This window comes from Poecilia latipinna, unplaced genomic scaffold, assembly GCF_001443285.1.
Source record: "Poecilia latipinna isolate Pla-1442-1.1 unplaced genomic scaffold, P_latipinna-1.0 Scaffold1476, whole genome shotgun sequence".
In the NCBI taxonomy this organism is placed as follows: domain Eukaryota; kingdom Metazoa; phylum Chordata; class Actinopteri; order Cyprinodontiformes; family Poeciliidae; genus Poecilia; species Poecilia latipinna.
The window spans coordinates 64654-92199 of record NW_015114092.1 but is presented as its reverse complement, the minus strand read 5'-3'; the positions used below and the strand labels follow the sequence as shown (position 1 = coordinate 92199).

General features: G+C 39.1%; 1 protein-coding gene across 2 annotated transcripts in view; it reads left to right on the top strand.

The window, feature by feature from the left end:
• LOC106962950 (myelin basic protein-like) overlaps positions 1 to 27546 on the top strand; it is a 79850-nt gene that overhangs the window by 7790 nt on the left and 44514 nt on the right. For both annotated transcript variants that reach the window (XM_015057625.1, XM_015057626.1), the window contains exon 2: positions 22824 to 22882. In XM_015057625.1, coding sequence (XP_014913111.1) covers positions 22838 to 22882 — 45 coding nt within the window. In that variant the 5' untranslated portion in view covers positions 22824 to 22837. The remainder of the gene's footprint in view (positions 1 to 22823; positions 22883 to 27546) is intronic.

The window sequence follows — 27546 nt, the reverse complement described above, 5'->3', positions numbered from 1 at the left end:
TCACGGTTTTTTCCATTTGCATGCTGGGTAAAAATCTATCTAAAAGCGCGAATGTGTCGTCGACCCCCTCCCCCCACCCCCCCTGTCGATAAGAATTTTCTAAGGTTTCTTTCTCCAAAAACCTAAGACCGGCCCCCGACCAGATAAAGGAACAGCTATGTGGCCCTCGCAGGAAAAAGTTTGGGGACCCCTGCTTTAAAGGATACGTACTAACCGAGTTTTGATGTTTGTGTGCTGTTACACACCTAGTCAAGTGATGCCGGGTTTGAACTGGGCCTCTTCTTTCTTGTCTTTTAAAATCTACTACTCTCAGAACGCCCCGTCTGTTTTGACTGGTCCAAAACTGATTGAATTTTAGCATGTAGGCATTTTACATTCATGTGTGACGTGCCAAACTAGCGAGTGTGTTGTAGAGCTGTAATTAGGAGATGTTTCACAGTCATGGTGTTCTGCAAAGGTGCAAAAGCTTTAGCAGTAATTGTGGAGTGGGAGGCAGAAACAAAGGACTGTTTACTGTGGGAGTTAACAGCTCTCTTTGGCATGGAGTAAGGGTAACAGAAATCCTACAGGAGTATTATATTTTCTTTATTTTTCTTCCAGATCTAAATAAAGAGGCCACAGTTTGAATTTTCAGAGCGCAAGCCCAGAATGATGTGGCTGTAAATCTCCACCGAAGAGAATTGTGTCCATGCCCCCAGGAGGCACCCAGGCTGTCTCAGTAAGACTTTGAAAGGCGAGCCGGCGAGTAACAAATCACAGCAAACATCGGTTTGAAATAACAGAGCAATATCTATACACATCATCGAACCTTCGAGGTTTTTATTTCCTCTCGAGCCTTTGTGGGGCTCGGAAAAATATCCCAGAGCAAAAAATGTGTGCAGAGTAAACAGCTGCAGCGTTACATCCCTCCTGCAGACGTCCAGCTGTGAGCGAGAACGAGAGCCAGGAAGCACCGCGGTCTGCTCGACGTCACCGATTTGGACAAGAGCGAACCTCATCTCCTTACGGTTAGAGAGCAAAGACACTTTAATGTTCCAGACAGACTGCTTTGGCCCACGGGCCAAACATTGTTTATCTGCACACAGAAGCTGCTGCAGTCAGTCATGCCTGAGTGTACAAAACTGACAGAAACGGAAACTCATCCCCCAGCCCGGTCCCACGTACAGCTGTCCTCGCTTACTCACTCCAACCAGACTACCGCCGCTACCCGTGAGGAGTAGTGACGACGGCCATGATGATTAAGTGATTCTGGCACGACGAGCGTAGAGGCAGCAGCTGATTTTAGACGTCTTATCACATGGCGTTTGGTCTGGCTGCTAAACCTGCAGATGTGATTCCAAAAACTGTCACATTTTCTGCCGTATTCCTCACAGGGTCATGATTGTCTGAGTTTTTCCACACAATATGCTAAAGGAAGTGTAAAAAAAAAAATAAAAAAAAGTAGGATTGCTAGACGTGCTTGAGCTGTAACTTGGTTCAAGTGATGCAATTGAACATTTTTGCGGTTGCACCAAAAACATTTAGATTTAAGTATCGTGCTAGTGAGATTGGTGATATGATTAATGTTAATGCTGAAGTTGATTCTGCCCCATTTAATCCACATGAATAATTCGAAGCAAATTAGTCCGTAAATGACTTTACATGTTAAATATCATAAGTATTAAACTCATGAAGATAATGACATGGGAAAAGCTTTCGAGAAGTGTGAATATAACCCCACTGTGGTTGTTCCTGTCGTGATTAAACTTATTGTATTGTACGATAAATCCGGTTGTTTTGTGGCTCGTGCGTTTCAGAAGGAATGCTGGGCAGTGACTGACATAACACATAAATTGTGCATCATGTGTGTTTGTGGCTTCAAGAAGACAATAGAGAAACGCCACCACACTTACGACTATTTAAACACTTTGGATTGCAGCCTGCCAGAGAATATGTGTCTGTAATTAAACTGCAGCCATAGTGGCTCTGCTGCAGTCGGCTTGTTGGTTGCTTTAGTAAAGTAAAGCTATTTTAAGCTATTTTAACCGAATATAGTGGCTACGATTGCTTTTGTTTGACTTGCTTTTCTAGAACTGTTTTTTTTTTTAGTTCCTAGCAAGAAATCCTACCTATTTATAAAAGCCAGAGGAAAGTAGGCATGAAGTGGTGAGAGATTGTCATCTTATGTAAAAATAACAATTTCAGGGTATATTCCATCCATCCATCCATTTTCTTTACCCATTGGAGTCATGTGGGGTGCTGGTGCCTACCTCCAGCTGTCTACGCCCTGGACAGGTCACCGGTCCATCGCAGTGCAGGGTATTTTTTGATTTCTTATTTATTAATTATTTGGTGTGCTATCGTTGTTGGCAGGGATTCCTCTGAAAAAGAGGTTTTTAATCTCAGTGTGTTTATATCCTGGTAAAATAAAGTTTAAAAATATTAATAAATTACAGAATAAAAAAAGAAATATAATTTGATAGAATTGTTTTCATTTAAAAACACAGATGGTTATAGACAATGGATGCTTGGATGTTGTATTATTTTGAATAATAGCCTGGAGCCAAAAATACAGGCTATAATCACAGCTATCTAAAAGTACCTATTTCTCGGAATATTATCCTTTCTTGCTGGTCTGATCCTCATAGTGCAACATAAACTGGTGTAAGCTAGCATAATTAGCTCATCTATCTGCTTGAAACTGGTCTGTGTTTGGTTGATTTGCCCTGACAGTGATGGGTTGTATTCATTGAGTTTCTGTCTGAAGACTTAACATGTTTTTCACCACTAGGACAATTTTCTGTCATTCCAGATTTGCCTTTATTGTAAGCAAAGGAACAGTGTGGTGGCCTTCTTTCAGCCAGCTGACCGGCTGTGGGCAGGAACAAATAGGGGAAGGGAAGAGCAGCGTTATTCTTTTCCGCACATCTGGAAAAATCTCTGGCTCTTCTGGAACTTTCCGAGCTCTCGCTGTAAAGAACGTTACGACAGATATCGTTTTGAAACCAACGTTGTAAAATGTCGGGGTGCCAAGAAACCAGAGATCGACCCGAAGCTACTTAAAATGCTTACTTGTATAACATATCCCGAAGTTCAGAGCCTGACATTTAATGAAGTTTGCAGCTTCTCTCTTGAGCTGTTGTAAAGGAGAGGAATTTTCTGGCCTCAAGAGTTTCAATTTTATAATTGCTAACATATTCTTTTCCTATAGTTGTTGTTGTTGTTTTTTCTTTGTTGAGAAGTGCAAAAAGTCCTGGAGTGACAGGCAGTTTCTCTGGCTGTATGTAGCGCAGCCATTTCTACATCAATCCCTCGTCTACAAGAAAGGCAAATTCATCCGCTTTCAAAAAAAAAAAACATAAGTTCATGGCACTGAATTTAAGTAGTTGCCACCCATCACTCTTGTTAGAATAATTCTGTTATGAAACTATGGCTAACAAGCTGTGAGCTGCATATATGTCATGAACCAAACTGCAGGCTTGTTATGCCTCATTAAGCATCTCTAGTTTCACCACTGTTACTCTGTCGAAGCAAAATAGTTAAAAGGCTTTTTTTTTTTTGCAAAATAAGCATGTTTCCTCGAAAACTGATGCAAAACGCAGCTGGTGCTTTTTGCTTATGCATCAAAAATAATAAAAAATTTAAAAAAAAACCTAATGGTGTAGGCAGCAGTAACAGCGCAATATTTATTACTAACTTGTCATAAAGCAGAGATTATTAGGAATACTCAATGTAAAGATGTGTCTTTTTCTCTTAAGGTTCATTTTGACTGTGTGTGTGTGTGTGTGTGTGTGTGTGTGTGTGTGTGTGTGTGTTTCCATCTTGGCTGCTTAGGTAGATTACATCCCTTGACGCTGAGCAGCTCCCTCTCCTGCTGCTGAAAAAAACCCATAAAAAAATCTCCACCCTCCACAACAGCGAAGTCTAGAACGCAAATATAAACCTTGATTAAAAAAAAAATATATATATATATATAGATAGATAGATAGATAGATAGATAGATAGATAGATAGATATTCTGAGGTCAGTTCAGTGTATATGTGTGTCTGGTTTTAAATAACCGGAATCAATTCTGACTCTTGAAAAGGAAGAAAAGGAAAGAAAAAAAAAAACGAGAGCTCCGATTGGAATAACAATTGGCCAAATATCAGATGTCTTTTATGACAATTTTATTGTGGTTAACCTCTGACGCTAAATTAAGATCTATTCTAATTTAGAGGACTTTTATGGTAATCAATAAATCTTTGATAACTACTATCTGACCACACTTTAGTTCCCTATTATTGATGGCCTTATACCGATTATAATGAAATGTTATCGCTAAATATTAAATGTTTTTCTAAAAGCAGTTAAACCATGCTGTTCATCATCCAGTTATCTTCCTAACCTGCAGCATCAGCTGAATCACCTCCAATTGTTCTGATAATTGGTGATATGTAAACAGAAAGGCTGAAATTATTATCTCAATGGAGGTTCCTTAACGAAGATGCAGCTGGTAAAATGTCTTAAACTTTTAGCTTATTCTTGCACACACAAATACGAGTTGGCACGAGAGAGACATCATTCTCTGAAAATCATTAAGAGCTCCACATCTTCTCCTCGGGGGTCAAACTTTACGGATCAATAACTCACAGGGGAAACATTGTTAAAATGCAAGGAGGACTTCTTTCGTTAGGTAGATAAGCTCCTGCTGATTAATGCTCACTGTTCTCTGTGCTGGACCCGTCACATTGGTGTCGTTGTTCAGCCACCTGTGAAACGAGCTCCGGGCTTTTCTTGGAATCTGTATCTTTATGCTCTGGATTACATCCATTAATAGAACCTGAAAAATAATACAAGTAAGTGTTGTGAAACCCAGACCAGCTTGTTTGTTAAAGCTGCTGTACAGAAACCCAAAGTTTCCCTTAGCAACATCCAGTGTTCGCTTATCGTGCAACTTCAAAACAAAAATGATTCGCACAAGCAGGCTGGTCACAAAAACTGATTTTGCTGGGCGATAAATTGTCATTGTAATTACTGCAATACAATATAGTATTATCGTTTCAATACAATTTTCAAGTAATATATTGATAATTGCTCGATAAGGCAAGTTCGCCCTTTCAAAGACTAAACTATCTTTAATTTAGTGCAGAACACTTAACACTGGACCTGGAAGACATTTTGACTATCCAAAGTATAGAAACAACCAAAATCAATAAATAAAACGGATTATGGTGCAAATAAAACTGCCATTCAAAAAATATTAATCATCAGAGAAGAAATGATCAAACTCGTTTTAGTTTGTTACACAATTAATTGATCAATCAATCAATCAATCAGATTTTATTTGTATAGCACATTTCAGCAGCAAGGCATTTCAAAGTGCTTTACATAATTAAAATAAAAGCAGCATGTGACATTGAATAAACAGTGAGAAAGAGAAAGACATTTTGAAACAGATTATAAAAGATAAAAACATTAAAACACGCACTCCTTTGAGGACTTCAGTTAAATGTCGTGAATTGATAAATTGTTTATTGCGACAGGCTTATGCACAAATTTGAATTCTTTTGCGATTTTTGATTTTAATAACATACAAGCTCAAATATGTATTCTGTAAGTTTACTTAGCAAGCTGTAAACTTAGTCACAAGCAACATTTAGGTTCGATTTCGGCTGGATATTTGTCTGCAACTCTTATCAGAGACGATAGAACTCATTTAAATTTGTTGCTTTCTGTGCACAGAATCCTACAAAATAATCCTGTATTCCATTCATTTCTATGTGATTGAGGCTTGATGGAGGCCGTCAAAGAAGTACTCCAAAACTAGTCTGATGGTTGTTTAAGGCCTTCGTCTCATTGGAACACCTCATGTGACCGTCAGACTCAAACTGTATTTGATTACACTGTTCAGGAACAATGCAACAATCACCGAGGCTCAAGTTTATCAGAAACTGGAAGATGTCGAAACACAGTGAAGTTAATCTGACATCAGAGCGGCCTGGGAGGATGCCCGTTGATAAAGAAGCTCTCCCAAAACATCAACACCTTCATGAATAAGTGAAATTTGTAGCAGAAAAGTGTCAAACATGGAAATTTGGACATTTATCCAAATATTAGGATAAGAGAAAATTCACTGTGAATTCAATTTTGTGCTATGAACTACATTCACAAATATCATATGTATTTTAAAATGACCAGAACATACAAATGGATTGCAAAAAGACCAAAACATGTACGCATGTCCATGTGCATGACTAGCATGCATGAAGTGCTGACGGCCTCTGTGGAAAACAACACAAAATGTTGAAGCATGAAGAGTTTAAAAACTGAACCTTGGAACATTTAAAGCAAGTTATAAAAAAATATATATATAGAAAATAGAACTGAAAGAATAAAAAAGTGAAAAAAAATAAATACTGTCCTTAAGGTTTGACGTCCCAGTTTGTTTATGCTGTATTGCTTTCCATTGTAACACCTGCTGACATTTGGCCTCATATCTCCTCAGACCAACAACATACTTTCACTTGCAGATTGCTGGGTGTAAATACATGGTTGTTTCTCATCTCCTCGTTCCTCCCCGGCTCCCGTCTTCCCCCAGACGTGCATGCAAACATGCCCCGCTTTCATTACGTAACCGACTTCCACAGTAGCTCTTAACATGGTGCTGTAACTGCAGGCAGTCGGAGGGTTAAAATAAGCTGTTGTTTGAAGGGCACAAGAGCAAACCTCGAGGAAAACAAAGGAGCCACACAATGGCAGGGGGGGCGTCACGTGTTCCAGTCAGATAACTAGGCACGTCTGCGTGTTTTGCAGCGATATGCTGCGGAGGGGCTTTATCAAATCGAACATATTTGCCACAGTTACAGAAGCTCGATGTAAAATTCTGGGAGAACTGTGCAAACTGTGCTGCACAGCAGAGATTTACTGTGTGTGTTCTCACACAGATATGCAGAAGATGCAAAGAGAGGATGTGATACAAGGAGCTCAAACAGCAACTGTGACAAAGAGGGAACCAGATCTATATATACGTTATTTTAAAAAGTGGACAATAGAAATGAATAGTCGGCCATGTTTGTTTTCAAATGGCATGCTGATCTTAACTTATTCTCAGAGATGAGGGCGCTTGCTGAAAACAACCTGTTATCTAATCTCCTAAGTAGCTGTTTCCCTGTTTTAAAAAATTGTTGAGGTTTTTGTGTTTTTTACACGAAATGTAACGATTGCGCCTGTTTCTGTTATCAAAGTTTCACCAGCATGATTGAACAATTGTAGTAGCTATACCTTTGTATTCAGTTTTTCATTTTGTTTTTGCCACTGCGTTGTTTAAGATCTGATTAAACAGCCCATTTTCTTCTGTTCAATAAAAGGGTTTGTTAAGTTGATGCTTGTAAATAAGGCAGCCATTGTCAAGTTTGGATTCTTACGTAGGTTACGTATCTTATGTTTTTAACTCGGTGGCATTAAAAGCCGTAGACCGGCACATCCTTTCTCCTCATTTGGTGCTGTAGTTGTTACCAGCTAAGTCAGGCTGTCAGACTTTTGGATATGTTGAAAAATTCTTAATCATGGTCGCTGCTGCTTTCGCATGAGATTTATTATCTACAGAGCTAATACCACTGTGTCTGTGCTTATTAAGAGTCACTCACGTCAGCATGCAGGGTGCTTGACCTTGCATTCCAACTTGACCTTGGTTATTCACAATAACAGTGGGTCAGGCAAATAGTTTTTCAACTTCATTGGTGGATAGCGAGTTGATCCGTAGATGTAGAAATAAAATGATGGGATGCTGACATCACAGCTATCCTACCCAGAAATGTTATAAAGTTTGGAAAATCACTTTATAACATTTGTCTCCCTAAATGGCCTCGATGTCAAAAATCAAACACCCATGCCTTTGTGGCAATGGATCATGGGAGTTTAAAATTGCTACTTTTCAAATGTCCTGCATTACTTATCTGTTCTAGAGCAACAATGGAGCATCGAACCATTGAAAAATACAATGTTTGTGACTTGACTCTCTTTTCCATGACAGTCCTACCCTTAACAGCTTTAACTCAAACATTAAGAGACAATCTGTGTATATGGGAAAAATATGAAGGCTGTTATTGTTACGTTCATAATCCTAGTTATGCTAGGTAGTGTTATGCAACTATTCAATTAGCTCTGACGATTATGTTCCATCCTCACTTAATGCTCTGTCTAGTCTCTCAAATTTCCATTTCCAAAGATTGACAAGTCAAGAATAGGGAAAATTAAAGGTAGCTCAAAGAACGGTTGCATTCCAATACGGCTAAGCTAAGTATTATACAGCCACCTGAGAGAAATCGGGATCTGCATGTGTAAAATCCTTATAAAGAAAATAAATAGCTAAGCTGATTGGCAGAGAGGAGGGGAGGATCTAATCTTGTTGGAACTCCCATGTTGTCTGCTTCACTGTCTGATTTTGAATTCATTGTTTGCCTTTGTGGAAGGAATTAGCCAATAAAATGTAGATGCATCAAGATGCTGCAGTAAAAAGAGAAGTAAATTGAGCCACACTGTTTACTTGACTCCTCACATCCACTTTTTTTTATTAGTCACTGCACTCAGAACCCGTAATTGAAGAAGTCTTTCCGGGGTTATAGAGGTAAACGGAGCTGTACTAGTGTTGTGAAATCCCCTCACATATGAATGACTGTGCTTTGCTCATATAGTAAATTTCTGGGTCATTCTTATTTATTAGGCCCGAGCAGCAAAGCGCTGCGAAGGCCTATTGTTATTTTTTTGTATTCATCCCTTTTTAAGAAATATTAATAATGGTATTCCTATTTTTTGTAATATACTGTTTCTTTTAAAGGATATAACTTTTAAAGAGAGGACGAGTAAATTCTGTCTTTGACCACAACATTGAAATGATGACACTTCCAAAGGTGGTCACATATACCAAAGTCCAAAGTGTGGTTCTAATGTACAGAGATGTAATCAGTTAGAAAACAGTGATACTCTGAGTTTAAAGATCTAATCTTTGTCACATATTGTGACCTAGTAAATGTTGCTACAGAATCCAACTGGAAGTAAAGGTAGGAAGGTATGCAAAGGTTGCATTGCCACATGCAGTAATGCAGAAATGCAGTAGTCGAGACATAGTGTGCTAATATTGTTTATCATGCATGATTTGCTTTTTTCCTTAAAAGCCAATTCCAGATTACAGTATCACATTTCAGTCATCTTCAGGGACAGTGTAGAAAATCTTTTTGAATAAGGAAGCATTTAAAAGGAGAATACCAGAGGACAGATCCCTGAGGTACACCACAGAACCAGCTAATAAAAATGAGTAATAGAGTTAACAATGGTTCTGTTTGAAAGTTGTCTTATTTATTCAGTACTGGCTCCCTAACACCAACCTATGGCAATAAATGATTGTCAACTACGTTAAAAAATAGATTTTTTTTCCTCCCCCAAACTCTTCTATAAATAAGTTTTCAATTTTAGGTACTTTTAAGAATATAGAACATAACTTTTTGTTATTTCCACTGTTTCTCCAACACATAGACTAGAAAATCTAGGCAATGTTATGATACATGTAAACAAATTCACTGCTTAGTTGGGAAAATGTTTATGTGCAAGAAGAAGATCATATTGCTCCTCGCCTTCAAAGATGTTAGTCAGCGAGATGAAACCCGAGCTTCAGGTAGTGGAAGATTGTCTTTTTTATCAGTTAATAAAGACGAAGGCCGAACCAAATTTTCGGCTGGTGGCCCCGAGAAGATTTTCATTGTGGGTCGGCTTCTCCCATCTGCAGAGTGATCGGTCTGGCTGACAACCTCACCGACACATTTATGTTTTTTTTTTTTTGTTTTTTTTTTTCTCAAAATTGGATTGGCCATTACCTCAGAAAGGGAAATCTGTCTGTGATGATCTGTCATCTTCATAGATAATACCTGCAATACTCAGAAAGAACAGAACGTTGGAGTCACACCCTTATGAGTCGTGAAGAGAAACCATATGGTGGATTTTTTTTATTTATTTATTTTTTTTATGTCAACATACTGGGTTTTTTCAATCTAATGAGTCCCATTTGTTTTCCATATCACCGCCATGTAAAAAAAATAAATAAATAAAAAAAAAGAAACAGCATTATGGGCTTATAAGTGTAATGATTTGAAATAGCCTTGAGTAATGGACGGCTCAGAGAGATATAATTGCTCATATGTGCTGCTGTCTCTGCTTCGAGAGGTAATGGATTCTTCCAGGTGCTGGCCTGCATATATAGCCGCCATATCATAAAAGCTTTTTCTATCTCGATTATTTAATATAACAAGAGATAAGTGTTTTTAGATGCAGCTGGCAAGCAACAGGAGCTTATATACCTTCAACCAGCAAAGCGGTAATTAAAATTGACATTTTGTTGCACCGTTTCATTCTGTCCTGTTGCATTCTGTCTCTTTTTAAATGAAAGGTTATGTTGTCTGAAATTTAAAGGCTGTATATTATTCCATGTGTTTTAGTCTGTAAAGTACTGCAGCAGGGATGTAATTGTAGTTCAGCGTTAGTCCCCGCCTCTCTCCTTTCTATCTCTGTGTGTGTGTGTGTGTGTGTCTGCCTCTCCTTTTTCTCACATCGTATTATGCAACAGCCGCTTCTTGCGAGTCTTTGCAGGATCTCGACGGCTTCGATTGTGTAACAGGAGAGAAACGGCCTGTAAAGAACTCGCATTCAGCCAAACAGAGTTCCGCCGCCACGCGGAGCCGGAACGAGGCCCCCCCCCACGTTTCGTCGAGCTGAACTCGCAGCCGCCGCCACAAATTATGATTGGCTCATTGTGTCAAATCACTTGGGCTTTTTTAGACTAATTTCTGTCTGCGCAGCGGCGTTTTTTAACGGACTCCTTTCAATCAAAACAGTTTGTATAATTCAGTATGTGATTACTGTTTTATAAAATCACCTCATATTTTGCCAGAGGACTACGAAGGCTGAATTACAAAAGGCCAACATGTAGATAAATATGTCAAAGTACACAAAAACAACATGTGCTACTCTTTAGTATTCCTTGATGCCGGACCAGGAAGCATGAAATGATTAAATACACTTATCTGGATCTGGTGTTATAAGTTTGTATTTTAATAATTTGATGACATTTAGCAAGACAAATTGTCTATTACGTAAACTATTTAAACATTTAATAGTTTATTTGTTTTGTGGTACATTAAACTAATGATGTATTTATTTATTTTTGTCTCTTTTGGGACTCCATATTGTATATTATCCAGAAACAGAATTAATTCCAGAAACACAACACACAATTTGAAACTTTAATTCAAATGCAAACAGTAATAACCAGATAACTGGCAAATATTTAATTGATACTGATGAACTTAAACAAAGAGACAAAGTAAAATTTGTCTACCCTAACAGGCAGAAAAAAGAGCAAAAATTAAAACCTTGTATTTATTAGTAAAAGAAAGAATAACTTGTAAAAAAAAATACACTTAAAATTGTAGTAATTTAAAAACTGAATTAAATCTAAGAATTCCTAGAAGGTTATCATATAATTTAATTGGCCTTAAATATAAAGTTTTCATGACCTAATTCTAAATCCTAATGTCTAACCTTGGTCTTGGAGGGGAATTGTAAGAAAATGGAATTGGGAAAAAAAAAAAAAAACTACTTTTCGACCCCTCAAATTCACCAGCACCATAGAAATTACATTACACCTTTCTGCAGGTCTGTGTCATTCATGTTTGAACCGTCTCAGAGTCCATGTGTAGAAAACCGTCTCAGCATTATGTCTGTTTGAACAGACTAGGGGGCGCTCTAAGGAGGAAAGCTGGCAGAGCTCTTCTGCCGCAGTTTGATGGACCTCTGGATGCACAAACACAGAATATTTTACCTCTGCATTTGTCTGGACAGCTGGAAGTTGGTCAGCCAATCAGATCTGAGATCAGGGAACAGATTCAGGTCGGTTCAGATGCACAGTAAAGGCTAAAGAAGGTTAGCTTGTGTTGCCAGATCTAAAACTCTAGAAAACACATCACTTTAGTCACACTTCCTGTACCATTACAAACACATTCATTCATCTTCCTTTCTTATGAAGCTTGTAACTTTATTGAATCAAACATTTTAAAATTGAAATCCTTTGTGAATATCTAAATTAATATTGTCTACCATAGTAAAGCTCTCCGCTCCATCACATTAAGGAGTTATTATCACGTCTTGCTGTCATGTGATTAGATAAACAGCCGAACAACAACAACAACTCAGAAACCTCATGATCACTTTGTGTTTAGAGATACCGGGCCGGCACCTGTGTCGAACCAACTTTACTTTGACTAAATTTATGGTCCTGCATGGCCATTTGAAGTGATCCGCAGAATGACAGTTGTCAGGGTTAAAGTTCACATTCGATGTGAGCGTTCTTTGTTGCAGGAATGTTCATGAGCCTTGGCTTTTCCCTTTGTCTCTCTACACCCTGACAGTTCAGGTTAATAGATTTTTTTTGTGGCCTCTAACTTGGCAAACAAATGTGAAGAATGTGAAAGAATTTTTTAATTTGTACGTGCATATAACCGCTTCTCGTCAGGAAATGCATTTTATCTCTTGAAAGTATTCGAACAAAATGCTGAAATGTTAATTTGAAGTTAAGCAGGAGTCAAACATACCAAAGACGGGTAAAAATGCAAGTGAGAAGAAAAGCTCTTTTGTATGTGGAAAAAAATAGATAAATGGAGCACTTATAAGATAACAGTTTTCAAATCATGTAGCAACACAAGTGAGGTATGAAGCAAAGATGATTGGTTGCCAGATCCAAGATGATTACCACCTGAGTGCAGTTAAATAAATATGATGAAACCCGGACGACCTTTAAGGAAAATAGCGTTACGTCAACTAAAAAAAGCGGATGCTTGGCAAGTCGACAAGTTGTCAATTACGGCACATTAAATGGTAAATGGACTGAATTCATGCAGCTCCTTTCCATTCATAGCTTTCCATTCATTGTTTAAAACAAACATTAGACGTTATTTAGATGCTCACAATCCAGGAAAACTCGTTTCTGGTCTACCATTGCAAACATTTGGAGCTAACAAAGCTTTATCTAGAACCGTCCTCCTTTGGTTGAATCAGGCTGTGATTTTAGCAGTTAACACCATGAGGTGGTCGGCGTCTTAGCCAATGCCCTCCAGCCTTACCGGTTACATCAGAGCGTCTGTCGTATTTACGGTGAGGTTGTGTTCATCATTTCGTCTGCCCTTTTCAGAAGTGAGACGTATCACATTAAATAGCCTCATTAATCTGTCAAAACAGCATTTGTCACATTGATCACTTTTACGCTTATGGTTTTATGGCTGCATTAAGAAAGGCTTGTGAAAGTGACTGAGAACATTTTTTTAATTTTATTTGCTTTGATGGAACATTAAGTGATGCGTACCTCTGTGTTTTCTACATCAACTGTGCATCATTTCTGTAAGACATATTAATAGTGGAGAAATGCCACTGTTTACACTCCTTTTTCTTTGTTTTATAACCAATACAGTATTGAAACACATACAACCAAAAGCAAGGTTTCCATGCTGATTATTCTGGTTGTATTTAGTCAAACCAGTTACGTTTTTATAACGTCTCTTTCATCAAGATGACAATTTTTCCAGTTTTTCATCGGCAAACCCGCTTGCCAGTCAGGAGTCAGCAGTTCCTAAGCTTCATTTGATTGTAGGATAGAAATTGGACTATGACTCGTAGTCTTCTGGTGTCTCTTAATGAACACTGGCCAGTATTTTTTAAGCATCTAGGCGAGTTGTATGTCTGGGCTCTGAACAAAAGTTTTTGCTCTGAGCCTTTCAGTTGAACATTCGCATTGTTTTCAACCTGTTCACAGCCAGAGTTACCTAGACACAGACTAAGAGCTTAGCCAGTTTACAAACCATCCCTAAGGTTTTCTGGTTGAGAGCGTTGGGGTTTCTCCATCAACTGCCATGATGGTTGGGAAAGAAAAGTGGATGGAAAACAAGACGCAGCTCTACGTTGGCCGTGTTTAAGAGTGATAATACATTCGGTCTATCCATTGTGCTCCTTCTCCAATGCACATTGGAATTGATTTGTATTCTCCTCTATGCCAGAGCTACTCAACTGAAATAACCAGAGCTCATCGGAAGGAAAAGGTGAAACTGAAGTGAAAGCCCAGCTGTCTGTAGCATCCAAACAGCCTCTCACAGGCTGCTTGATGGGGTACAATGATCCCAAAGTTCAATCTCTTCAATGACTCTATGCATTTACCCTGTAGACCTCCACCCTCTTACACCACCACCAGAAGCCAGAGCTGTTCCATACAGGGAACAATGGAGCATTGCTTTCATGTTGCTTACACCAAATTCTCACTTTCCAGCTGTAATTGAGACTCATCAGACCCAGCAACTTTTGTTTCAACTTTCCAATCTGCTGTTGGCTAATTTTGGTTAGCCTTTACGAGCTACAGCCTTGGCTCATTGGCCTTCTGCAACTTTAGGACATTTACTTCAAGGTTTCTGAAGTAAATGGATATCTGGATATCTTAAACTTAAGAAGCTGTTATTTCAGATACTGTTGTTTTTCTATCAATTCGAACCAGCCTGACCTCAACAAGTCATTGTTATCCAAATAGCTGCCTCTCATTGGAAAAAAATAAATCTAAAGACTGCAAAGTGAGAATTTGGTGTAAGCAACATGAAAGCGACGCTCCATTGTTCCCTGTATGGAACAGCTCTGGCTTCTGGTGGTGGCGTAAGAGTGGAGGATAATTTTCTAGCAAACTTTGTTCTCCTTAGCTTGAACTGCACACCATTCAAACACAACGGCCCTCATAAGTACCACTGCTGACCACAGTTACGCCTTTATGACCACAACGTACCAAACTCAGACAATAGCGGATCTTTGGGATATTGTTCAGCAGGAGAAACTCATCAGCTTTCAAATCAATATGGACCAAAATCTTCAAGGAATCTTTGTGCGAACTTGTTTCATCTCTACCACGACAGCAACACTTTAACCGGCTGACTTGGTTGAGTCAGGAAAGATGATCCTCGCTTCTCTCTGTGGTGCTGCTGACCGACATGAGTGAGAGCAAAGAAAAGTGTCTCTGCGGCTGAGGAGCACGACCTTGTCGCAGTGCAGTGCTGCTTGCAGCTTGCCTTCCAGGCCACTGGATTTACGCTCCTGCAGGGTTGGTTAGCCATGAAACATTTTACTGATGGGAAATTAAGTTTACAAGATGGATAAAGCAGAAAGAGGAGAAGTGGAAAGGAGTCAACCATCAATTCTAAGAACAAATTCCCAACTCATAAGCAAACTTGTATGATAAAAGCCTCACTGACATTTTTAAAAGTGGGGAAAAAAGGCAAATACCTTTTATTTTTGTAACCTCGACCTTCAGAAAATGTCATGTGACTAAGACTACATGAAGACTGAAGAAATGGAAATCCTGCTAGTTAGCTGCAGAGCTGCAGTTGTCATGGATTTTACTGTCCATCAGTTCTTTTGCTCTAAGCTAGGGCTGTCAAACTCAGTTTTATTTTTGGGCCATATCAAAAATCTGAATGTTCTTAAAGGGCCGGTTGCACCAGGATGAATTGATAAAATATGAATCAGTAGCTGTTCCTTTGGGATTTTATGATTGTTTTATGTTTTTTTTTCTTTTGTATCCAAAATTACATACTTTGTGATACTAATTTAGAAATACTTTAGATACTTTTTGCGATATTTGCGCTAATATATGATGTTAAATGTGACTTATTATTACTCGCCGTATCGATCATGTACTATAACTCGATATCAGGTAAGGCTGAGGCAGCAATCAATTAAACCCATTGTTTGTTTGTTTGTTTGTTTGTTTGTTTGTTTGTTTTTGTTTGAGAAAAAAATCTGTAAAATAAGAAGAAATGTGGAGATCTACCGATTTTATGTGAATTTTGAGGATTTGTGAAAAACTGGAGGGAGTTATTGATGTAATCTGGAGTCTAGAGGGCCACATAACAAGCTACGGCGGGCCAGATTTGGCCCCCGGGCCTTGAGTTTGACACGTGCTCTAATGGCAATCAAATTGAATTTACACTTTATGCAGACAGACGGTTGCAGGTTCTTATTTTAGATCAGCTTGAACAACCGTTGCCCTAAGTCATGGTTAAGGTGAATGAAAAATATCACGTTGGGTTTTATTTCTGACTGGATCAGTGACACATGCACTGCAGTCTCTTTTTGTGAATGTCTTTTTATTGTTTAATGCACGACACAGAGAGAAATGCATTGTTCTCTGCTTGTTCTGTGCTGTAGCTCACATCCTAACAATTAGCCAACAAATCCCTGTGGTTCCTAGGTGGGAATAGAACTAGCTTAATTCAGATGTTATGCAATTCCCAGATCTGAGCTCAGACTTTACAGGCAAGTCGAACAAAGGATTACAACTGCCACCTACCTACTTACTTTTCCAGATTTAAATAAAAAAAAGGTGCACCAGATGACAACAGAGTCTTGACTCCTCAGTTGTTCTCATCCCTCTGTTATCAATCAGCCTGTGTTAAGATAATAAACTCATCACATCTGAGGAGGGGATGCAGCAGGCTGCAAGATTCACAATTAAATATACCAAACACAGATGTGTTTGTAACAAAGGAAAACAGGTGTTTTATTTACATAATCTCTGTCCATAACATAATCTCCAGATATCCAGATGATGATTATTTGTGTTTCACTGTAGTCTCTGCTGTGCTAAAATTGTTGTAAAAAAAAAAGAAGCATATTTTCATTTGCAGAAACTTTGTTCACATGATTTTTGCATAAGTTCTGTAATTGAAGGCAGACAAAAAAAAGTTAGCATTAGACGTAGTTTTGCTTCGGCGAATTTAGCAACCAGGTTAGAGCTTTTATAGAACTGAGTGCAGTGACTCTCCTGACCACAGGGTGTCACTGCTGAGCTGACCAGCAGCCGAAGAGTCGACAAAACGGCCACTTTTCTCATGTAAGAGCAAACATACCAACTTTAACTTATCTGCACAACGACTAAGTCAAATTAAAAATATGCAGCTGCTCGATGACAGTGTTACTCAAGCCAAAGTACAGAACCGCTAAAAACTGCAGCCAGACGTTAGTCTCCTGTCATAGGAAACCACTCTCAGAGGTGGTTTCTAAAATTTTCAGCTTCTGACCCGCAAACTAAAAATCAAAGATCCACATGAGCCAAACTCTTGGTTGAGCCTGCTAGCATTTTTCACAGAGTACGTTAAAAAAATGGGGTAACGGCATCATAGTCAGCATCAACAGCAAACATATTGATGCATTCCCATTGCTGTTTATGATTTTTAGGCAGTTTTCTCTTGAGGATCTCAGGCCCTCACACCGGTGAGGGTAACAGCTGAGTTAGAGCACATAAACTTTGACCTGCGTCATAATGACCACAGCAGTGCCTCTCTAGTAGGATTCTCTCACCAGTTTGCCTTAACAAATATCAGGCTTAACCTTTCTTTGGCAGTTCGGCATAAGTGATTTTACTTCATGATCAGGGTAATTGCTGTAAAATAAGGGAAAAAAGCTGACATAAACTGAAAGACATTGTCGAAGACTTCTTACATTTGCTCCGTACGACTACTCCTTTCCTCATAAATGTCCATTATTATGGCTGTATGAAAAGGATAACTGAGGGGAATAGTGAAACAAAATTATCTTTTTTTTTTTAAAGGCGTGAAAGGAAGTGTTAAGATTTTAATGAGCTCTTATAATAGCTTTTAAGCCTTGGATCATTTTTTACCAGGCGTGGACCTTCGCAAGCAAAAGAAACTATTTGAGCAAACCGCCTTTGCTTTTCAGCATCCTTTAGTTGAAAGCCAACTAAAGCTCTGAATAACAAGTAAATATAATGGGCGGCTGAAAACTTTGATCTAATTAGATATATTAATCTCCTCATCACTGCTTTGCTGGGATTCTTTTTGGCGATGTATCAATTTTTGTCCCAGAAACCACAGTGGCTCTTCAGAAGCTTTAATCACTGAAAGTGATGGACTATCTTCCGTCTGGTAGCCACTTCGCTGTTGTGTCACACCTTACGCTGCCTGTTTATTTCTGGCTTTATCATGTAAATTGACATGGTTTTTGACTCTTTCCCGTCTGCTTCCTCGGTTTTCTGCACTGAAGTTTAAGATTGGCGAACCTGCAGGGCATTTGATCAGTAAAAATTAGATCTGAACAATATTCATAATATCACAGAATATCAACTGCGACCATAGTTTTAGCGTATCGTGTAGCCCGATTAAAAACGAGTAATACTTGCATGCATTTATACTCTGATTTCCAAAATATATTTGGCTAATTGAATCGACTTTCAAGGGACTAGTTTTCTATGTCCGGACCTGGTACAGATATTCATGACCCTTAAATTTAGGGTTAATGAGAATTGTTGGATTTTGTGATGAGGGAAAACAAAGGAGTGAGAAAAATATGAGCCAGTTGCATTCAGAATCACAGATACAGTGCGAAGACGTGCAGTTTTGTGTTTTTCTAATATTATGCAACTCTCGTAAAGGTCACTGAACCATGCTGCGATTCTCAGTAAACTGGGAACATTAAGATTTTTCATGCAGATACGGTTAAGAAAGAAATATTGACTCAAGGTGTTTAAGTCAGTATGTACTTAAATTACTCACCTGAAACAATATGAAGCTGAACTTTAAAATCACTGCTACCGCAGAAAAATCAGCTAACGTCCAAAAAATCCAACCAAATCTCCTTTTTTTTTCTTGCTTTTTTTCTGAATTAAAAAAATATGCCTTGTTTCCTGGCAATTGAATTAATAAGAAAAAAAAAATTCAAGCAAGTTTGATAACCCTAGTTTACATCATGTTTTGCTGCCAACATGTTAAATCCAAACCAAAAACTGAGTTTCAAAACACAAACTGTACGTATAATAGTTTTTTGTTGTTAATGTTGGGGAGATTTTAGTCATTTAGCGTTTACTTCTTTGAGAAAAAAAAAATGTTTTCAATTACTTGGAAACCCTAATTACTCAAAGCATTCTCATTCAGATGAAATATTTCCCTGTTTTTCTGTTGTAACCCGACTGATATTTATGATCCTGAACTTTGTGAGCCTATTACCTCACAATCTCTGCCTACAGTGTAGGAGGTTTGGTAGACTTAGCAACGTACTTCAATATTGTCTTCACTCAGTTGATGGTTGCGTCAAGCAGCCAGGTGAATAATTGTGTGTCTGCATACGTAATGAGCCCATCTTCTTCCTCCTTGAGCTGGCGTCGGCGGAAAGTCTGAATGTTTTTATTGCACTCTTCAAATCTTGACGTTTCAGTTTCATTGGATTCTCCTGCGTGATTCCTGTCAAATGTCAGAAGCCCATTTCACATGTGTGAATTATCAATGGAGATGTGCTTCAGCAAACATTTTTTTAAGTCGACGTGTGAGTTAAAGTATTCGCCTGCAGATGCAGTCATACAGGAAAGGGAGAAAGGTGATGGTAAAAAAAAAATAGAAGAGTGTCAAAGATGATGAAAGGCCCTTTTTAAGGGAGTCTTCAGAAATCCCCTGAAAGCTTAAAAAAATTTTTTAAATAAAATACATGGTGCGATTATTTGAAAGTAATCACCAGATCAGCTGCCTCGCTGTGTTTTCTATTATTTAATGGAGGAGTCAGACAGCGCTCTCAATCCCATCATGGGTTTTCACTCCCACTTCAGCGGCCTGGAGCTCACTACCGGACAAGCCTCCTTCAAAATGCAGTAACGCTTTCTTTATGTCCCGCTGATTCGATACAGCCGTGTTGAACTTTGGCAGGTATAATTGATCCTTCAACAGACATTTCTTTCTTTTTTTTTTATTATTCTCAGAAAAATGGAAGATTTCTTCACTTTTTGTCTACATTGTTAATTTATATCACTTAAACTTCTAAATATCGTCAGTATTAATTATCCATATCTGGACGAAGTTTTGGATGTTTTTTTTTGTTTTTTTCAACATATGGGAAGTTAATTAGATGGACTTCCTGTACTAAATGTTGGCTGAACTCTGTCATTACTGTATCTATATATGTCAGAACCACTGACACTCTTCCCTTTTTCATTAGGATGGATTTTCATTATCAAGCCACTCGATTGGTGCTGATAATTAAGCTCCTTTCTTTATATCGGAGGAATCCGTACTCTCCCTTTTTTTTCTCTTTTTTTTTGTCACCGTGCCACGACAAGTACACCTGCAGTCAAACGGCAGATCAGCACATAATGATTGGAAGTGTTAAATCTGTGCCACCTCACAGAAACCTAATAAGTTGCTGGGGGACCAAATCGGATTTGGAGGATGACTCTAATGAAGTGGTTACTAATCAAGAGCTGCCTGTGCCCTGAAGAAGAAAAGGAAACACCGCCAGTCAAAACGTGCCATGAAATACAGCAATGAACAAACGGGCAGCGGAGCTCAGCGTACACCAGGTCACACAGTTTCCTGTTTCAGTTCAAATGACGACTACAGAGTTGGAGTATGTGATCTAGACAAAAAGGATTATTGATTTACAGCCTGAGTGCAGATTTTTGTTTATTTTTTATTTTTTTATCCAAGATAAAAAAAGGAGTAGACGCAGTGATTCAGTGTTCAGATTAGTGTTAGATAGCCCAATTAGATATTTCGTGGCCAATATCCACTGTCCCGTTTCTAAAGAGTTTGACTTGTCAACTCTGATTGATTCCGCTTTCTGTCTAAAGGACAGCAGATACTGGCAGTGTAAAAAACAAAGTAAATAAATACTCCTCAGTTGTTTTCCACATGCTGCTTTTTGTAGGAGGTTGACACTCAGATATTTAAAGACATAGTGACAGCTAATTTGTTTCAGCCTGTTGCTACTCAGAAGACTAATTAAATTATCCATCATTAATGTCCAGTAAGCTGTTTCAGCACAGCAAAGCTCAACTGGTTTAATGTGTGTTGAAGTCAACAAACGGTTTCAAACATGTTTCCATTAAAAGATATCATACTTTTAAGTATCTTTTTACCTTTTGTACGTGCCATTGTTTTTAAACACATCTAATGTGATCCAAATGCTAGCTAAGTTTGTGTTTTCTTCCTTCAGTAACAACCTCTACACCAAAGAAGTTGTTACTGAAGGTTAATGAAGTTGTTACTATGGGATTTTAGAAATCCTATAGTAACACACTATTGTCTGGCATGTGCAAAGTAGTCAATGAAGGGGCGCTATTCATTTTCCTTTGTGTTTACTGGCTGTACTCCCAAAATAGGCAGACTGAGGATGTTAGCTGCTGTGTATATTGGTGCATATTAAGGTATATTTGATGTCTGAGACATTTAAATAAGGCAGTTATAAGCAGGGTTTTTAAGTTTTCAGTGATTTTTAATTATTCACGTATGGCTCTGGTCCCTAAGTCATGACAATGCCAGTGGTCCACTCACATGTACAACTGTTTAGGATGAGACTGACAAAGTAAAAAAAAATATATATATATATATATATATATATATATATATATATATATATATATATATATATATATATATATATATATATATATATATACCTCCATCCATCCATCCATCCATTTTCTTTACACCCTTGTCCCTCAGTGGGGTCAGGAGGGTTGCTGGTGCCTATCTCCAGCTAACGTTCCGGAGGCAGGGTCACCCTGGATAGGTCACCAGTCTGTCACAGGGCAACACAGAGACAAACAACCATGCACACACACACACCTAGGGACAATTTGGAGAGGCCAATTAACCTGACAGTCATGTTTTTGGATTGTGGGAGGAAACCGGAGTACCCAGAGAAAACAGAACACCTGGAGAACATGCAAACTCCATGCAGAAAGACCCCAGAACCTTCTTGCTGCAAGGCAACAGCTCTACCAACTGCGCCACTGTGCAGCCCCTTCATATGTGTATTTTTTTTTTTTGTTCAACTTGGACAAATACTTTCAGCATTGCCTCTTAAAAAGAGGTAGATGCTATGCATACAAGTTCAAGTTTCTAGCCATAGTTAATTAGCGACACCTGTCCCTGTGTGGGCTTCCATCATGAAGATCAATATATTTACACAATCACTATCTGTTAGTGCTGACTCTGAAATATTTTTTTTTTCTTCCTCCTCTGTTTTTAGTTTCCGATCAGCCAATTACTCTGAGCAGTCTCTGACAAACAAGAGATTTTAAGAAACCGTTACACCGCCTTCTTGCCAGCGAGAGAAAACATCCAAACCAAGGCTGACCTCGTCTGCGTCTAGTGCGATGTACTGCTATGTTGCACGATCGAAGGATCATCGCTATCAATACTGAATATTTATGATAAAATCATGCAAAGCGCCAGACTAATTTTCCAATAAATGTCTTCCTCTGACAACCAGATAAACCGTCTTTTATCAAATGAGCTCATTAAAGCACATTTCAGGTGATTCATTAAAACAAAATGATTAAAATCAATCTTAATCTCGCTTCCTGTGCTGGACATGATTCGCAGTCTGGTAATTTAAACCGATTCATAAATCAAACATTTTCCTCAACCGTCCAGGAATGAGACGGAGTGTTATTCAGCCTGAAACAGAGGGTTGGGTTTAGAAATGAGGGGAAGACCACTAACCTCTGCTTTGGCCAAGTGAGAAATGCTGGGCGATACACTTCAGGACAAAACGTGCTGAATAAACTTAATGAAAGTAGATTACGTTGCTTATTACTGATTTATTAAAGAGCAAAGGTCACTCTTATCTATAATGAGCATATTTAGAAAATTTAGTCACCCTAATGTGGCTGGGTTCCTGCAGGATTACAAAATTACTTTGGCTTTGGAGATGGCCTCCTTGTATTTGATAAGAAAACATGTGATGTCTTTGTAATGTGGTGTTTCCTCTGTTTCCCCCCCCAGCCTCTGTCAGCAGCATGGGACAGCATCTAGTAAAGAGGGAGACGCCCGCAGACAGCAAGGTAAGAAGATAAAACCCTCTGCATCCACTTTCTGTAGATGCATTTGCATTAGAAAAGTGCACAAGTCTTTGTCTATGTTCAGCTAATGTCGAACAAAACATAATTTTACAATACTTCTTCAACTTCTTGCCTCCTTCATAGTTTTTGCCTGTAGTAACAACCGGCTGTTGATCACATGGCCCGTGTGATGAGAAAAAAGTGTTTCCGTTGAAGTTTTGTGAAATACATGTATTTTGTTGCGGCCAAAGAAAAACCCCACAAAATATTTTTTTATCAGAAAACAAAAAACTTTTTCTGAAATTGCTGTGTCTCCAGTTAGCGAACTTATTTTCGTACGTTGAGTTTGGTTAATGGAAACACAGCTACCTATGAGAAGGAATAGTGAACTGCTTCCTGCGTCCTCCTGTTGTGTGAGCGTGATCGCGATGATAGTAATGTGTGAGCGAGAACGTGTGTGTGTGTGTGTGTGTGTGTGTGTGTGTGTGTGTGTGTGTGTGTGTGTGTGCGTGTGTGTGTGTGTGTGTGTGTGTGTGAATCTGCGTGAAGGCTTATTTGAAGCTTTATCAGTGTGAGCGCTGGCTTTTATCTGCAGGACTTTGAACCAAGTTGCAGCCTTGCTGTCAGTTTCCTTCGCTCCCTGCTGATTTATTACTGTTACCAGGCTTTCAGTGGGACAGTTCACCCTTTTCAGACTATGTGACAGGAATCCACATAGGAAAAGGCAGCAGCGTTTCACGTGGGTTGTGTTTGTGCGCAGAGCCCGATGCACAGACTGTTTGCCGTGCTTTAATGGGCATGCGGGTCCTTTCTGAGCCATATGTTTCCTCAGCACAAACTCTCACCCGCAGGGATCTAAACACAAATTATTGGTTTTGTGGTAATCGCACAGCCACAGGCAGCATTTTCCCCTCCTCTCACAACTGCCTTAATAGGCAGTAATCCATGAATAATACGCTCACTCATTCTTTATTTTTCTGGGTATTAATGTGGGGAGGACACAAGGGGGATAATGGGGAAACTGCATCACGAATTTGAACGACTTTAGGTTTAAAAAGTCCATACAGCGTGGTACTGGAGTAAACACTGACCAGGTTTTAGCTGAACGTCTAGAAATTTCACCCCCCCCTCGAGGTATTCCACATTTTGCCACGTTTCAATTGATGTGTACGACCGATAACCACAAAGTAGGAGTGTTTCACTGTGAAATGCCAGGAGCTTTTCCATAAGTTTCAAAAGAAGTTTGCATATGCGACGTCGAACTCGGAGGGTGTGAATATTTCCCTTCCTGCACAGATATGCAGGGGGCTCTTAAGGTGAGAAACCGACTCGCTGACACGCTCTGACGAATCAGCCTTTTTCAAGTTCTGCCACATCGACTGAGCTGCTGCAAACTTTTCTGGGAAAACATTGGACTTAATGAAGTTTAAGCAGTCAATGCACTCTTAATTGAAGCCGGTCGTCATGGTGACGCCTGAAGTGCAGTGTGTCTTCATGCTGAGCCGTGGTGTGTGTGCCCCCCCGGTAATAAACCAGGGAAATTCTCTCTCCAGCACCAGCCCGCTGCAGAACGTCTTTTAATTGGACAGAGTGAATAAACGATGCTCTGACCAACCAGGACTGACACCGCGCTCTCTACAGCTGGGACAAAACTCTGCTACTCTGTTATCTGTTAACATGTATTTATCTCAGCTAATGTGGTGTTTTTGAGAAATGATAAACGTCTAACATGGCAATGAGCTTCATAACCGGTCAGCAAGTTGAAAAAAACGTTGAAACCAAAGGAAATGACTGTGTGGGGGGGTTCAGACCTGACAGTCTGGTTTGATTGGGGGCAAAAATGGCGACATTTGTTCAATATGACACTGCACTGTGTCAAAAGAACCAAACCCTAAATAAGAAATAAAAAAAACTGTTTCCCTGGTTGCCTGTGGTGGCGCTGCACCAAGAGCCACCAAAGGAAACGACATGAAAACCCCTGAAGAAGACTCAACACACGTCACCCCATCGTGACAACAGGGATTTGTAGAGTTAACATTAATAAAAAAAATTGTAAGAAATACCATTAACAGAAGTATTCCCAGACTTTAAAGCTCAAAATTAAGATCAGGTGTGTCCTCTCTCCACTGATGTTAATTGGACTCCATCTGAGTCCAATTAAATTTGGTTAATTGGACGGATTTTAGAAAGGGAAACATTTGTCTACATGAGCTCCCATAATTGACAGAGCATATGAACGAAGTATGAAGTGAAAGGAATTGTCTGCAGACTTTCCAGACAGGTCTGTCTTAAAGCATTAATCTGTGGAAGCGTACAGAAGCAGTTCTGCTGCTTTGAAGGTCTGCGCAGGCAGGCTGAATAAACTGAGCTATTGGAGAAGGAGACGACCAAAGAACTGTTTTAAAAATGGTATCTCTCATTTGTTCTTAAAATATCAAACATTTAAGGTAAAGGTTGTGAAGTGGGGGAAATAATTTAATCCATTTCGGAATACAGCTATAAGATAAAATGTGGAAAAGATGAAACACTATGAATTATTTCTGGATGTATGCTGGATTATTAACAGATGATAAAGAAATGAAGTAGTTTAGCATCACATCCTGTCATGTGTTTGAAGCACATGAGTCACTTTTAAAATCCCCCCACATATGAAATTTGGTGTCTGCTGCATTCATTTTTGCCATCTTGATTATTATCTCATGTATGAGGTTTATCCATCTTGGAAGGACATTTTAATGTGCTTAATCCCTCTCTGTGGTCACACAGCTGTTAGCCGAGTTCATCAGAAAGTAGATCACGCTGTCAGTTTCACTTTCACCTTCAAGTCTCCAGCATGTTGACATGACAGAAACACAATCCTTGTTGATTGCACTGCATTATCTAGAGGTATGTCATTATGTAATGTTGCGTCATTGCTACAATATTTTAGTAATTTTCTGCAGCAGCGGTCTACATGCGGTGTGTGTAAAAGCTGTTGTGCTCGTGGTGAAGTCTTTTTCAACATGTCCGTTAAAGTCAGCACCAGCCTGACTTTGATGGTGGTGCGCGGTACGGTGAAGGTGGAGCATTATTTCCAAATGATGTTGTGACTTTCAGTTTCCATGGAAACAAGAACCACGCAAAAAGAAAAATGTTGTAAAAAGAAAAATGAGCTACATCTGTTTTTTTTTTAAGCTAAACAATAATCAGCTGTCGTAAGCCTTTGATGTAGATAAAAACTGAGAAAGTTGATATTTCTGCATTTTTCTCGTCTTTGTTGATTTTCATATCGCGAAACGACATAAAGGCTTCTGATTCAAGTGTGGTGAGGTACTTTAACAGAACCGTAAGATTTTAAATATGCATTTTAAGTTGTTAAATGTAAACTTGATTTTTTTTTTCAGATTCGTTCATGTACAGTTATCTTTGTTGTGTTTTGTAAAAATTCAAAAAACAGTTGATTGTCAAGGGTTTGCATAACATCCATCCCAGACTCAGTCAAACAACGGCAGGTTCAGCCCAAAACCCTGATCCAGACCTGGTTTTCACCTTTACTCGAACTGGAAACGAACGTGCCTGTACTTCTGCATTCAAAACACACACAGGAAACCAACGTTGGCCAAAAAAAAAAAAAAAAAAAAAAAAGTTTTCTGTAACGAGTGAAATCCAAATCTTTTTCTTATGAAAAAATACTTCAACATAACAAACTCCAAACTTCTAAGACTGTGTGGGAACCCTGGAAGTAGCAAAGTTGTCGGCCCTTAGAGGTTGCACTCGACTGAAAATGTCAGCTCTGCAATTATGTAAAACAAATACTTCTGTTTCTTTTTTTTTTCCCAACCACTTTGTTGAAGTTCTCTTTGTAACACCTTTTCAAAATTACATTAGATGTAATTACTTTCTGTTGTTATGGCTGAGACTCCAATTTACTTTAATAGGTTGGAAGACCTTGCTTAGCCATCTGAGCCAGCAAGGGCTGCAAAACAAGAAGAGAAAAAAAATATATACATAGATATATAGTTGGTAAAGTAGCTGCAGTCGCTCTTGTAATCGTGGAGTAAGCTGCATAACTGGCTGGGCGGTTTGGTTTACGACTCGCTGTCCGGCTGGCGCATTGATCATGTGGGGAAGAGGGGAGCCCAGACCAGCGGGGAGCCTGATGGCTCAGCCTATATGATTTGTTTCCTTCGCCTGCCAAACACACTCCAGAGGGAGAGGAGCAGATCAGAGAGAAGTGGATTAATTTGTCAAGTGTGGAGCTGGAAGGAGAGCCGTTAGGTCAGCATGCTGCACTGTAGGAACATTCTTTTTTCTGTATTTTTTTATTTTTATTTTTTGCTACGCTGTTTTGCGTTTTTATTTGTGTATCCCCCCGATTGTTTCGCAGACCCCGTAAGTCGTCTTCGCAAAGAGTCCGTTGTCATAGTGACACGCAAACGGGAACAAAGCATGACAGAGTAAAACAGGTCGTGTTTTAGATGTTGTTGTCAGAGTCATGATCTCGCTCTCTTTTCAGAAAAGGCGCTCTCCGTCCCGGCCTCTTGCGCCGCGCCTCGGCTGTCAAACGCTTCCTTTCATCCATCTGAAATGTTAACGGCGGTGATATCTGGCAGCTACGAATCACATTTTGTATAACAAGATCCTGACAATGGGCCTCGACTTGAATGCTTTTCTCCTCACCCCCCCAA